Source organism: Acipenser ruthenus, chromosome 21 (assembly GCF_902713425.1).
Source record: "Acipenser ruthenus chromosome 21, fAciRut3.2 maternal haplotype, whole genome shotgun sequence".
Lineage (NCBI taxonomy): Eukaryota > Metazoa > Chordata > Actinopteri > Acipenseriformes > Acipenseridae > Acipenser > Acipenser ruthenus.
The window spans coordinates 18505170-18519645 of NC_081209.1; the positions used below are offsets into that span (position 1 = coordinate 18505170).

The window sequence follows — 14476 nt, forward strand, 5'->3', positions numbered from 1 at the left end:
CAAGGACAAAGTACAATGGAAAAAAGCTTTGTGACTGGTCTGCCTTCTGTTTCAGAGCTGCTACTTCAACAGCTAAAGCCAGCATCAGCTAACAACTGATAATTACATAAAATAAACAAAAAGGCCGTTAGTCGTCCAAGGCCGTGGAAATCTATATTCGCTTCTCTCGCTGACATATTACTTGCTCAACAAAGCATAGCTAGTATGCCCAGAGTGGGGGCTAGCTTGCTTCCTGGACTACCAGAGGGGCTCCTCTCCTCTGAGCGGTGAGGTAGGGTCTTCTGAGTAGCGCAATTAAATCATTTGCATTGGTGTAATAATTTGTATTGGCTGTAAATTTTTTACAAGCCAGTCAGACACAGATGCTGATTCCCAGACATGGCAATGCTAATGTATTAAGTTATGATGAAACTGCACTTTAGAGCACACACTATTTTGATGTTACTGTTGTGATTTGCAGTCCTGGTGTGTGATGAATGTCACAGACATGCTTGTTTGAATCATGATTTTGTTCCTTTTGAAAGGTGTTATAAAGACAATAGAAACCATAATTGAAATGTAACCCTAGGGTAAATATTACATTTTGTGATACTGCCTAGATTAATTGGTTTGTGTGGACACTGATGAAAATGTTTTGCAGTGGATTTGTTATATAGTAATCTCTTAGTACAATCATTTGTTAATGTTTAAAAATATGCAATAATAATAATAATAATAATAATAATAAGAAGAAGAATAGTGTTCCCCATGTTTGAATTAATAATTGAACCATTAGGTTAAAAAAAAAAACGCCATAGATGTTTAATACAACATACCATATTTTCATCAAACAATTTAACACCAAGAAAATTGTGTTGATTTAAAAAAAAAAAAAAAAGAAATCTGCATATTACCTTTATTGCACAGCACATTAATTATTATTTTTTTAATTAAAAGAAGTTCATTGTAATCCTGGGTTAACATAAAAAAGTTTCCAATTCCTTCATTTTTGCATGTCTAGTAGGAGCTGCTTCCCACAGGAAAGTAGGCAGAACCAGAGTAAATTACACATGTGACAAAGTGAGCCTTTGGTATACCAAATTATGGCAACTAGCTGTTTAATGGCTTTTATGCTTCAGCCACCTTGGGCCAAAAATGCTAACAGCCTGCCACGACCCCCTACTCATATTATACAGGCTCACTGTGGGTGTGCTCTTTATTCCGGTTGGTACATAAACATCATTTTAAAACACTTTAGATTTTTGCAACCTTATTTTCAGAAACAAATAATAATATGGACACGACTCAAATTCTAGTAAATGTAAGATTTTCTTTTCATGGATGGGGGTCAAACAGAAATACTATACATGTTTTGTTAAGACATTTTTATTCTGTCACACTTTTTGGAAAATATTCCTGGTCAAAAGGTAGTATTAATCTGATACTGCTCCGTGGGTAAGTGAACACATGACCTTTTGTTGAACAGAGCTTAAAATAAAGACTCCAGCTCTCCCTTCGTCTTGCAAACTGCACAAACTGACTACTGGTCACTGTATTAGAGGTATTGCTGGTCACCTGAAATTATATGTCAGTGTGTAATATGAAATATTGGGCTCTGCGCACCAAAACTTGAATACTCTAACTGTTTTAAGGAATCTTTTGTGAACAACCTTATTTGATTAATTAAATCAAGCTTGCAGTTAATGAAACAGTCTTTGACTGTTATAGAGATGGAAGTATTTCTCATTTTTAAATAAATTCAAACTCTACAAAATAAGAGAATGTTTAAAAGCAGACCTTAAAATATTATGTAAAACAGTTCTATGTTGAAAGGGGGAGATATTTATATACTGTATATAATATCTATTTTTACAGTGTTGATACTGGCTCCCCGCCTTTGTTGGAGCCCAATAAATCTTTGTGATATCACTACTACTGCACAGTACTCTTTCTGTCAATGAAAATATAGGTGAAAAGATATTTCTCTGTTAAAAACAAATGTTCACGTAGAAAAGACTCAACTTTCAAGAATGAAGCTATGTGTTCACCAACCCCTATTCAAAGATACTACCTAGTTATCATTTCCATAAAACAAATTATCTTTTTTTAGTTAAAAAAATGGAATAAATAAATAAAGGCATAAGACTCTGCAGGGAGAGATCTGCCTCTCGCATTCCGGCTAATGATAGGAAACTTTAAAACGGTTCATTTAATTGTTTTTTAATTTCCTTTTTTTTCCATAAAAATCCACGTCTGAATCCAGTACACAAAGTTCGGTTTCAAAGAAGTGGTCCAAGGTGGCCCATCTGTAATAAGTCTTGATTAAACATCCAGGGAGGATTGAATGAACAAATCAAAACAAAAAAAAAACAACAACAAACATCGCCATCCCAGCTTCGAAGTTAGGATCGTTCTTTTTGTTGAGAATAACATCCTGGGAGTCGGGCTGTTAGGGAGGGGTTGTTTTACATTTTTCCATTCCTTCCTTCCATGCCTTTGGCCTATCATATCATCTTCATATTGAACTTGCGAGGAGCATCGGCTGTGCTGCTGCTCATGCCGGCGTCAGACTTGCGGGGCACATACTCAATTTCAATGTTGTTCTTGGTGTTGCCCTTGCCCCTGCTCCAGAGGAAGAGGAGGACCAGGCAGAATAACACCACCCCAAGGAAGGAAATGAAGCCCATGGTGGTCGCAATTATCAGTGTCTTGATGTCGAACGGGAAGGGAACAGTGGCTCGTGTCTCATTGGAGCCATTCTCATTGGGCTGATTAGAGATAAAGGCCAGGGTCTTGTTGGGCTGGTGGGGCCAATCTGGAGAGTAACTGCGGACATGTAAATGGGCAACCACAGTGTCATTGCCTCCCGCATTGCTGGCGATGCAAGCATAGGTGCCATTGTCCTGTATCTGGGCATAACGCACCTCTAGTGTGCCATCGGGGAACACTGTCAGACGCCCGTTGGTCTTTGCTGAGATTAGGTGCTTGCGAGGGGACACCCACCTTATCACGGGTACTGGATCCCCATCTGCCCGGCACACAAAGTGAACAGTGTGACCCTCGTCCACAAACACCTGCTGGGGCTTCCGTTCCCGGATTCTGGATTTACGGCAGGTGAAATAATTGGGCAGGAGTATGTCTGGGAAGTCCTTAAACTCTTTGCCCTGGACAAACTCTGGTGCGGAGCAGGTAGGCTGCTGCCGGTTGAAATTGAGCCTCCAGCGGCGACGGAAGACCCACAGTAGACGGCAATCACAAGCCAGAGGATTGTTATCCAGGATAAGGGTCTCCAAGTTGCCCACTGAATGGAAGGCAGACTCCTCCAGCGTGGAGAGATAATTGCCTGAGACATTGAGGATCCGTAGGTAGTTCAGCCCCTTGAAGGAGTAAGGCTCTATAGTGGCCAATTGACCACCCACTAAGTGAAACTCCTGGAGCCTAAGCAATTCGTGGAGCATGTCTCCTTCCACTGTGTGGATTGGGTTAAAGGATAAATTCAGGAAGCGCAGGTAGACCAAGTGGCGGATAGCCACGTAAGGGATGGTGGTAAGGTTACAATGCGTAATGGTAAGGGAGGTCAAGTTGAGGCCATACAGGCAGTTGGAGGTCATGGTGTCCAGGAACGGCCAGTGGGAGATTTCGAGGACCTTGAGCTTGTATAGCCGCTTGAAGGAATAGTCCCTGACCACGTTAATATTGAGGTGCCTCAGCCGGAGCACGATCAGGCCATGGAGGTGGGAGAGTGCTTCCGTGGGGATAGAGGTCAAGTTGCACTTCTCCAGGGACAGCTGCTCCAGGCTGGTGAGGCCACTGAAGGCTCGGTGGGAGATGAACACTAGGTCATTGTCCCCCACCTCCAGAGCCTTAAGATTATAAAGGTCCTGGAACATATAGTCCAGCAGTATGACAATTTTGTTCTCGCTAATGTCCAGTTGGGTGAGGTTGCTCAGCCCTGTGAAAACCCCCAGTTGAATGAGCTTCAGCTTGTTGCTGCGCAGCCCTAACGTCCTCAAGCCGTAGAGGTTGTTGAAGGCCCCAGGCTCGATGGTGGAGATGACATTCTCGTTGAGCTCCAGTTCCTCCAGATGGGGAAAGGGTGCAAACTCGTCTGGGTTAATGGTCTTGATGCGATTTTTGCTGAGGTCCAGAAGGCGCGTCTCAGTTGGGATGCCCTCAGGTATGGTCATCAGCCGTTTGCGATGGCACAGCACCGATCGCTCCTGGGCATTACAGTCACAGCGAGCTGGGCAGCCTGTGGCTGAGCCTGACAGAACAGTACCCAGCATCAGGAGCAGAATGGGCTGCCAGCAAGCCACCAGGGAGCTGTGCACACTAGCCTCCCCAGCCACCATCCTACCTGTTACCTGCAGAGACTCAAGAGAGAGAAAAGTGCAAGTTAGCAATGACAGCACATGATCCTAAATGCCTTATGAACATTTAATTACACCCTTTAACTTGGCAGCCTTCATAAGCATGTTCCTTTAATAGCTACAAAAAATACATTCAAACATACAGTACACCTATAAGTGCTGTTCTTTGAATAACAAGAAGAATAGTGTTTTGAGAATAGGAATGGTAAGATTTAGATTAATAATGTTTGAGTAGAACATAAGAAAATGTACGAACAAGGTGAGGCCTTTCAGCCCATCTAAGCTCTTCTAGTTTCTTGTAGCTGATTGATCTCAAAGCTTTGTCAAGTTTGGTCTGAAAGGACCCAAGTGATTCTGCCTCAACAACATGACTAGGTAACCCAATCCATACCCGCTACTAGAGGCTCCAGACATCTTATACAAAGAGTGCCCAGAAAACACAATTCATGTACAAATCTAAACAATAAGGTCAAAGTATGTTTTTATAATGGATAACTTTTGAATTTTGTGAGACAAATTTTATTAGTGAAGTGAACAGTAGCAGATTTAAATACAGTACACTCCGTTTATAAGAATCGCATCCATCCCAGATGATTTGATTCTTCTAAGTGGTTGATTCTTAAAAGCAGACCGATATGATTACACTTGGCAAAAGTGTGCCTCCGCGCATCAGCAGTTTAAATACAGTATACAAATGTCAATGGTGCTCAATCACTGAAGACAATACGTCAACGCAATCAAAACAAGACATCATGGATAAGCAACTTGTTATATGATCACGGTTATGTTTACTCAAGGCTGCAGAATCCTACGTTACTACAGTATATTTGAGAAGTGATTGTCTCATGAGGGTGCCTAGTTTAACTGCCGTGTGGTGTTATGTGAATGGCCTTTGAATTAAAATGGCACTACTGTACAGTATTTTACTATCAGGACTACCACTGAATTTAAGCATCTGTGTCAGTTCTGTTGTCAATTCAACACTTGTCTTCTTTCTATTCCTTAAGGATATTATCTTCAAGTATTGCTCATCCTTGTTAGACAGCCTTTTGGGTCTTCCAGTCCTGGGTTTGTCAATTACAGATGACGTTTCTTTGTACTTGCTGATTATGCTTTGGATACCACACCTTGAAAATCGAGTGATGTGAGCTATTTCACTCAATGTTTTTCCTTCTTTATGCAAGTCAAGGTTGTTATAGTAGAAAACACTAGTGGAGGCTTTGAGTAAATTGTTGATGCTCATAATGCATCAGAGGTGAAAAATGCAACATGTCTAAGACTTTTCCACAGCAGTGTGTGTATATATATATATATATATATATATATATATATATATATATATATATATATATATATATATATATATATATATATATATAATATATATTACACACCCCTGCTTTACTTTTAATATATAGTAAATACATCTGAATAATCAGCGTTTTACCAGAGTGTAAAACTGAAGATGATAAGAGGTAGGCTAATAAGTACATCTTTAAAAAAGGAATGAATGAGACTGCATACTGTATATATCATTAAATGCTTGTGTGATGATAACAGCAGCACTGGAACAACTCATTAAGAGATATGTATATGAGGACGCTGGTGACTAAATGTAGACAATGTGGCAAGAATCCAACAAGCGTTAATGATGAAAAACAGCAACCCAAAGCTACTTGAGAATGCAAACATAATACAAAAAAGATTCCATTGTTATGCACAGTCAATCATCTCTCTGACCTTTAACAGCTGAACTGTTCTGCTATATATAATACACAATTATGGCTCTGTTATAATCTTCTAATAGTGTTGAAGCTCAGCTACTGTCCTTCCTTAGACCCCCTAATTTTACTTTCATATTGAATTCTATCTTCAAAAAGGTGTGATATTAAAATGTCCAAGTTGCTGAAGTGTTCACATGCATGATTCCAAGAACAACCTGGTTTGGATTTATAACTCAAAGGTCAGCCCCTTTTTATAGGCTGATCCTGTTAAAACATAAGAAATCAAATCTGTATCCACTCAGTTTTCAACTGTCTCCACAGCAAGGGTAATCCTTTTTTATTCTGGACTGAACAGATTCAGTATTGTCAACCTATGAACATAACTCTTGCCCTCAAAGCCTGGGATTTGTCTGGTTGCTCCTCACTGGACTTTCTACAAAGAACTGTACGCTGTGTTCCAAGCGTGGTCTCACCACTGCATTAAATATTCATCATATCCTCGGTCTCACCACTGCATTAAACAAACGTCATATCCTCGGTCTCACCAACAAACAAACTCATCACAGCCACACTTGGTTTATACTCATCACACTGCCTGCTTGTTTTGCTGAAAGCAACGAGGATACTTCAAGGCCAAGGTCTTCCTCATGGTCAGCCTGTTCCAGTTCTGTACCCTTTTGGTATCTGAATCCTGCATTTCTGTGATTGACCTGTAACTCATTACATTTATTAAGATTCAAATGTATTTAATATTTTTCTCCCTTATCAAGTCATAAGACCAGAAATAGCAGCAGTCCTAGCACTATTCCCTGTGGAGTACATTGTCACTGTTATTCTGACTTGAATGTTGTATATGTGACATGTTTTGCTCAGACTTACAGTACATGGCAATGGCACGACTCCAGTAGTTATACTGTTAATCTTGAACTGCACTTCGTAACACACACTTCAAATATGCATGAATGTTTCTAACATCCTAACTGAATTTCAGATTAATTCAGTAAAAGAATGCCCTAATTCAATTTGAATTGCTGACACTTAGACATATACAGATACCATCTCAGTCATGACTAAATCTCTGAACATTTTTTTTTCCATTACTCAGTGACACCATATTAAATATTACAGAAGAATATTTTGCACCAATTATGTAACCTATTAAATTTGTATGACATCGTAGACTATATCCTACAGTTTAATATTGGATTAAAACATAAATGTAACACTTCTCTCACTTACCCCTACACCAATAGGCCTTGCACCTAACAGTAAGGGCCCTGGATTCTTATCTATTATCCCAGAACCAATGGTCCTTTTGTTTTTGCACACTGTTACCAGACATAAACTATCACACTTACTTTTCTTCTTTAGCGATGCCTCCACCTGATGGTCACGTGGTTTCCATATTCATTGGCATGCATCCACAGGAATTTATATTCAATATAACAAATGCAAATTAAGCAAGAGCAATATACAACTAATAAAATCACACTCACACACAGTACTGAATTTTATATAAAAATAATCTTTATAAATGGGGATTCAAGTTAAACTAATATAACAAACTGCAGGTAAGTAAATTGTACATACAATATAAACAATTCCAACAACAAAATACTTTCCCCAAAATGTAATTTCTTTTAAGTCACTAAATAATAACTAAAAGCTCTATGCTTCAGTTTTATTTAACTCAAATGTACTCTTCTAATATATTCAATTCAAAATAAACTCTAATCGAGTCCACTCCAGCCCCACGTGTAACACACATGTAGACAGACGAACAAACAAACTCTGTTGCAGGCCTGAATCGTGGCTCGGGTACGTTGTGGCCTAGAAATAAAACAAAATGGCCCCTTTGCAAGCTTTATTGAGAACACACAGTTACGCTTACTATTTTAAAACAAAACACTTTGTGGAAACTCACAATTCTGAAAGGCTTCTCCCAGTTGCTTGCGGTCTCTGGATCACGGCGAACCACCCTGTCGCTGCAGTCTCTCTCTCTCTCTCTCTCTCTCTCGCTCTCTCTGGAAACGTGGTCCTACTGTCCAGCTGCCTCTCAATTGCTTTGTTTATTTTACAATCTAGTCACTGTCTCTTTACTTTCATTTCAAGCATGTATTAACTGTGCTTGAACTTAAACTGTGCTTAAACTTAAACTTTGCATACAATATGTTGCTTTAACAAGACTGTATATAACAACTCGTACTGAGTGGCTACGTAAACTGACAGACCTACGCTGCTTAAAATAAAACATGAGCTTGGTACGTGAACTCAAAATAAATAAAAGTAGAAGTAACAGAATACTCTTCTGAAACTTGTTTTAAACTAAAGTACTGTCTACCCTTGGGGGACACCTCACCCTCTCTTAACTGGAGTCCCCCAAGGGTCAGTCTTGGGTCCTCTCCTGTTCTCTATCTACACCCACTCCCTGGGCCTCCTCATCGCATCCTATGGTTTCTCATACCATTTCTATGCTGATGATGCTCAGATTTTCCTCTCCTTCCCAACCTCTGACTCCATCATCTCCTCCCGTATCTCTACCTGTCTGTCTGCTATTTCCTCCTGGATGCACTCGCATCACCTCAAACTCAACCTCTCTAAATCTGGCCTCCTTTTCTTTCCCTCCTCCTTCCCCTCCTCTGATCTCTCTATCTCTGTTCCTCTGGAATCTACCACACTCTCTCCCTCTTCCTCCGCTAAGAACCTTGGAGTCACCCTGGACCCCTGCCTCTCTTATTCCCAGCACATCTCCACTCTGGCACGCACTTGCCGATTCTTCCTGAACAACAGCCGAAGAATCCGACCCTTCCTCACCAACTATGCTACCCAGCTCCTGGTCCAGGCCCTGGTACTCTCCCGCCTAGACTACTGCAACTCCCTCCTGGCTGGCCTCCCTGCGTCCGCCACCCGTCCGCTCCAGCTCATCCAGAACTCTGCTGCCCGCCTGGTGTTCTCTCTGCCTCGCTTCGCCCACGTTACTCCACTACTCCGCTCGCTCCACTGGCTCCCGATCACCGCTCGCATCCAGTTCAAGACTCTTATACTAGCCTACAGATGCCTTGACCAGACTGCACCCAGCTACCACCAGACCCTCATCTCTCCCTACAACCCCACTCGACCTCTCCGCTCCGCCTGCACTAGAAGACTGGCTCTACCTCCGCTACACTCACCTGCCTCCAGAGCCCGCTCCTTCTCCACCCTTGCTCCGCAGTAGTGGAATGACCTTCCTACAGATGTCAGGACTGCCCAGTCCCTGACCACATTCCAGCGCCTCCTTAAGACTCACCTCTTCAAACAGCACCTGTAGAACTCCTCTGTTTGTATCCTGGGACACTATCACCCTTCATTTAAATGTGCTTTATTTTGCTCTTATCTGCCCCCTATTTTACTGCATTTAATCCTGTACTTCAGAATACTGTAATCTGCCAAGTGTTTAACCTGTAGTATTTTGTATTTAATCATATCCTGATGTAACTATCACTATTTAATCATATCCTGATGTAACTATCACTATTATCTGCTGTATTATTGAATTGTGGTTTGTCACACTTGAACAAAAGTTATTGTATTTCTTGCTCTTATTGTATTACTTGTATTGTAACACTTGAAATGTATTTGCTTACGACTGTAAGTCGCCCTGGATAAGGGCGTCTGCTAATAAATAAATAATAATAATAATAATAATAATAATAATAAAGTTTACAGGAATTTCCTGACTTAAGAAATTCTAACTTTTACTCTGCTGAATCACTTAGCTCCTGTTTTTATTTTTTTCCGACCCTCATCTATTCTCTTTTTTTTTTCAAAACTTTTCCCCCGAGACTCCCTCCCACTCTTGCATGGGCGATTTCTATTGGCTCTCGGGAGATCAGTTTAACACACGACGCCTCATTGGCCATGAGAACACCTCTCCTCCCTCTGAGTCTACCCTGCTGCAAAACAGGTCCTGAAGCCATCCATATATAGTCTATACGGAATTTCTGTGTATACGTTAGTAGTATTTTGCCACTGGGCTACATAAATATATAATGGTTGAAGTCTGCTAGAAACACCCTGAATCTTCACGACAGTGCCTGACTCTAGTTAGAACCATTGACTGTAGCCAGTACCATTGAAACAGGGGGGCATTACAACATGCAGCAAAAGCTTAGTAAATCTATCCTTAAGTTGCTGTTGATTTGGACAATTTCTTCATTTTCACTGCAGTTTTACTGGGTTTTCATAAGGGATTGCTTGTTTGAATTGCGGCTCCTAACAGCTTTGTAACAATGCAATATCCATTTTCCAAGTTTTCACCTGCCAGTTGAATTAATAAGAAAGATGACCCCAATGACACTGTGATTGGAATCTGGATCAACAGCGTGGGCTAGCTTATGTGCATGATATGGCGAGGTTTATATGAGACAAATAGGTTCCAAAGCTTTAATACAAAATAGGTCATTGGCCATGAAAGGGAGAAGATCTTAGAAGTGCCTCAGTTTGCCTGCCCAGACAAGATGTTCATTTTAAATCATATTTGACTTTTTTCTCTCTTGCTTCACCAAAGGCTAACATGTAACTACAAAAACAGTCCAACCTAAAAGTCTAGCACTGTTTTCTCGTGTGCTTGCCTCAAAGTAGTTTTCAAAATGTCTAGATCCATAGAGCTGTTATATTGATATTCCATAACCCCAAACATTCTGAATTAAACTAATACAAAATATTCACCTTCTTACTGAATAAGACAGTGTCTAAATGTGTGTCTATTGGACTTTTATTCGGCTATATGAATGCACAATAGTATGTTGCAACCACCATGTCCTTTTTAAAATGTAAACTATTTACCTTTGAGTGGCCAGCAGCAGGCCTAGTCTTTCCATAGATCTTTCCATAGATACAGCACCAAGTTACAACAGAAAAGCGGTACTCCTATGTTTTTGGGGCAAAACAAGTCTGCAGTATTTCAGAAGGGTACATGCTGACATCTAGCAAACACACACTGTTCAGTCATGCAAAAGCCACAGACAGTAGTTTGTTGAATAGTGTTACAGATCCTAAAATATAACTATCCACCAACTTACTTTTAGTGTAAAGTCTTTAAACAGATACCGTAAACATTGTCTCCTGTTTCCTGGTTTGAGTTGTGAAGACAGTACGTTTGTTCCCCTGAGACTAGCGACCTTCATCACTTCTCAACACTGCTGCTGCAGAAAACAAAAATTGCACTCCAAAGCAAAGATTAAACAGCTGATTTAACGGTCATTACACTTCAATATTTCACATAGGCTATGACCACGTCCAACAGTTTAATTCACAGGTCAGACCAATGTGTATGAGTATTTTTATTTTATTTTATAGCTTGACACTGGGGGCTCAGTTCTCAATATTGACAAGTAGTAGCCATGTTTTAATGAAGCATTAAGGCATGATGGGATGGGTTGACATGATATAACCGCACACTCAAGGCGTTATAAGGCGCGAAGCGGAGTTAGTGGATTAATATAATTATCATTTTCTTTCTGTTGGGGAAAAACACTTTTATTTAGGTTTTTCATATTAATAATTACCTCCTTAAAAATGCACATAATTGCTTCAGAAATATATCAAATGTCTATTTTTGTTGACGCATTTCTGTTATTGACTGTTGCAGTCATATATGAGTACTGTGCTGCTGCAGTTGCTTTCCTTGACCACAAGCGTTAGAGTGGGGGAGATGTGCAGGAGAGTAGCTTGAAAGCTGCAGGAAACAAGCGTGGTGGTGGTGTGAGTTAGCCTCAATCACACCACTTTCATGTTGCATGTACTGTACTTACTAGCAACACAGGCGTTGCTCATTGAAAAGACCCAGAACCACGTCTGTCTGCTGCTGAGCAGCCAAGGTGAATGGCATTGATTCTGCTTGTTCTTATCTCTGTACTTTTCATTATTAATTGGTATATCTGGAGACAGCTTGGTAAATGCGAAACAGAAATTATGTATATGACATTTGCATATCTGCCAAGTGTCAGGCTGAGGAAAATTGTATTAGAGAGATTAATTCTGAAGCTTCGTTATATGTAACACAGACCCAATACTTGTCATCCAAAGTAAAATACATAAAGAAATAGTATTATAGCAGAAATGCACTGAAGTATTTTTTTTTACCTGAAATTGACAGTTAATACGATTCTATGAAGCCCTTCCGAACTACCATACCTGCAGAATATTTAGTGTTTTGTACAGCAATTACAGCTGCATACTAAAATGTACAGTATGTGACCAGAAACCTGATATTGAAATCTTTTTATTAAAGGATTATATCCCCTTGTATTATAACATAAATACATTGTTTTTTTCTGGAAGGAAATTACAGTGGGAACGGCATATGCAGCGATGACAAATTTGTGGCAAAAATTAAGGTTAGTCTATTGGGACATTCGTTTAACCAGCCATATCTTGTTTTTGCAGTGCTAGAGAGCCCTCTGTGGCTAAACTGGAATCTCAAGGACTATAACTGAAATACATCTGTTAACCAGCAGGTGGTGTCGCAAACTGAAGACTTAGGCTTGCATGACATCATCTGCTCACCCTGCATAAATCCCAGAATTTAAAAAAAAAGGTAAATACAGATTTACAATCTATAAGAACATTAAAAAATGTACAAAGGGGGGAGGGGGGCGGTCGTGTGATCTATGCTTGTCCGGTCCTAGTGCTGTAGCCGATTGATCTCAAAACCTTGTCTCTTAAACAGCTGCGAGTACTACTCCTGTTGTGTCTGACTAGTCTGGGACAAAAACTCCTGCAAATCCATTGTGATGACATAACAATTCCTGACAATACTTCTAGGATACTTCTACAATACTATGTGGTTAGTACACCCTGCTGCTATTTCCAAACCTGCCTGGGAGATCAAATCAGTTGAAATGTCACCCATCAGATTCCACTTGCATGGGCCCTGCTCGCTTCGGTCCTACCTGCTCATTGCTGTCATTACACTCGAGCTCATGACTCTGTTAAACAACCTTTATATCAAACTGCCGTGCTAATTCCCATGTGGATGTACAGTACTAACATTTTGCATCTGTACAGTATATTTCAATTCAGAATATAATCCAATCCACAGTTACAACTGGAATCTAAATTCTGCTCCGGCAGCAACTTCCAGCACAGCAGGATCTTCAAGTCAGTGTCTGTCCACCCCAGTTACTTGCTTTAACCATTTATGCCCTAGAAATGCCCTTTAGATTGAACACTCCTTATCTTTTTCAATATGTTTTAGTTATTAATAAACAGTCAACACACAAAGCAATGTGGCAATGTAAAAATCAAAAATACGAAAGCCCAGAATTGAAATGTTCTGAGACAGGAGCACTAAGACTACCCAGCACTACCAGAAATCAGGGATTGCTGCTAACTCTGCCAATTTGAGGATCAATTAGGATTTTTAGCGAACACCAGGGTATATTATACATGGAAAACATGGCAATACATGAATATCCACTGTGCTGTGTCCTTTATGAAAAAGAAAGCGCAAAACCTTTAATTAAATACATAAAAGAAGCTTTGTAATGACACAGTAAATCCAAAGGAACAAGCAATAGGAGACTCATTAGAAATATTATAATAAAACAAAAGAGCGATAATTCAAGCATTATCCATCATCGTGGTGTACTGACTTAGACTGTGCACATGTCCTTAATGTATTGCATTGTAATTACAGACATTAATATGGCCTCTTTTCATCATATAATAACCCAGACTTGGCTTTACCAGATGGCTGGATTACATTATATGGTAGGATAGTGAATTTGTAGTTTTAGGACAGGGGTCGGCAACCTTTTTGTGCAAGACAGCTAAACTGACTGGAAATTTAGAGCAACTTGTCTGCAAGGAGCCAATCGTAAACACAGACTGTATGTAATTTAAAGTGCAAAAAAAATAAAAAAAAATAAAAAGATTATTGTATTGACAGTGCGTTCTGTTCAGTGACTTCTGCTGCTGCATCATTTTGCTAATTTCAGTCCGGTTCATAGCTGGTCAAGTTTAGCTTCATGCAAGCATTCAGGCTTTTTTCTGTTAATCTTGAGCTGACATTATTTTTGATGTGATTCAAGTGGGAGAATGGCTGTTCGCACATATAGGTGGAGCTAAACATTGTTAAGAGAGTGATTGCGATGCCCAGAATCACTGTCAAAGTCCAGTGCTTCCACACAAGTTTCATGGGGATGAATCATAAACTTGAACGAAGTGCTGTGTCTGCAAAAGTCCACAAAATGAGACTAGAACGACATTAGCAGATCAGATGTAAACGCCACAAGCTGCTGCAGATCTAGATTGTTGCGAGGATCCTCTACCATGCATGAATCTCAAAACATTCGTAACATCTCAAAGCGAGTCAGTCTGCCAGTCTCGATATCTTTGATTCAATTGCAAAGACTGCTTGCT

At 40.1% G+C, this 14476-nt stretch overlaps 1 protein-coding gene across 9 annotated transcripts in view; it reads right to left on the minus strand.

The window, feature by feature from the left end:
* Positions 1-776: 776 nt before the first annotated feature.
* LOC117428391 (leucine-rich repeat and immunoglobulin-like domain-containing nogo receptor-interacting protein 1) overlaps positions 777-14476 on the minus strand; it is a 558576-nt gene continuing 544876 nt past the window's right edge. For 6 of the 9 annotated variants that reach the window (XM_058994911.1, XM_058994913.1, XM_058994916.1 and 3 more), the window contains one exon: positions 777-4343. In XM_058994911.1, the coding sequence (XP_058850894.1) occupies positions 2484-4331 (1848 nt within the window). In that variant the 5' untranslated portion in view covers positions 4332-4343 and the 3' untranslated portion in view covers positions 777-2483. Of the gene's footprint in view, positions 4353-14476 lie in introns of all 9 variants that reach the window. The other 3 variants (XM_058994912.1, XM_034047336.3, XM_058994914.1) reach the window with 1 other exon arrangement.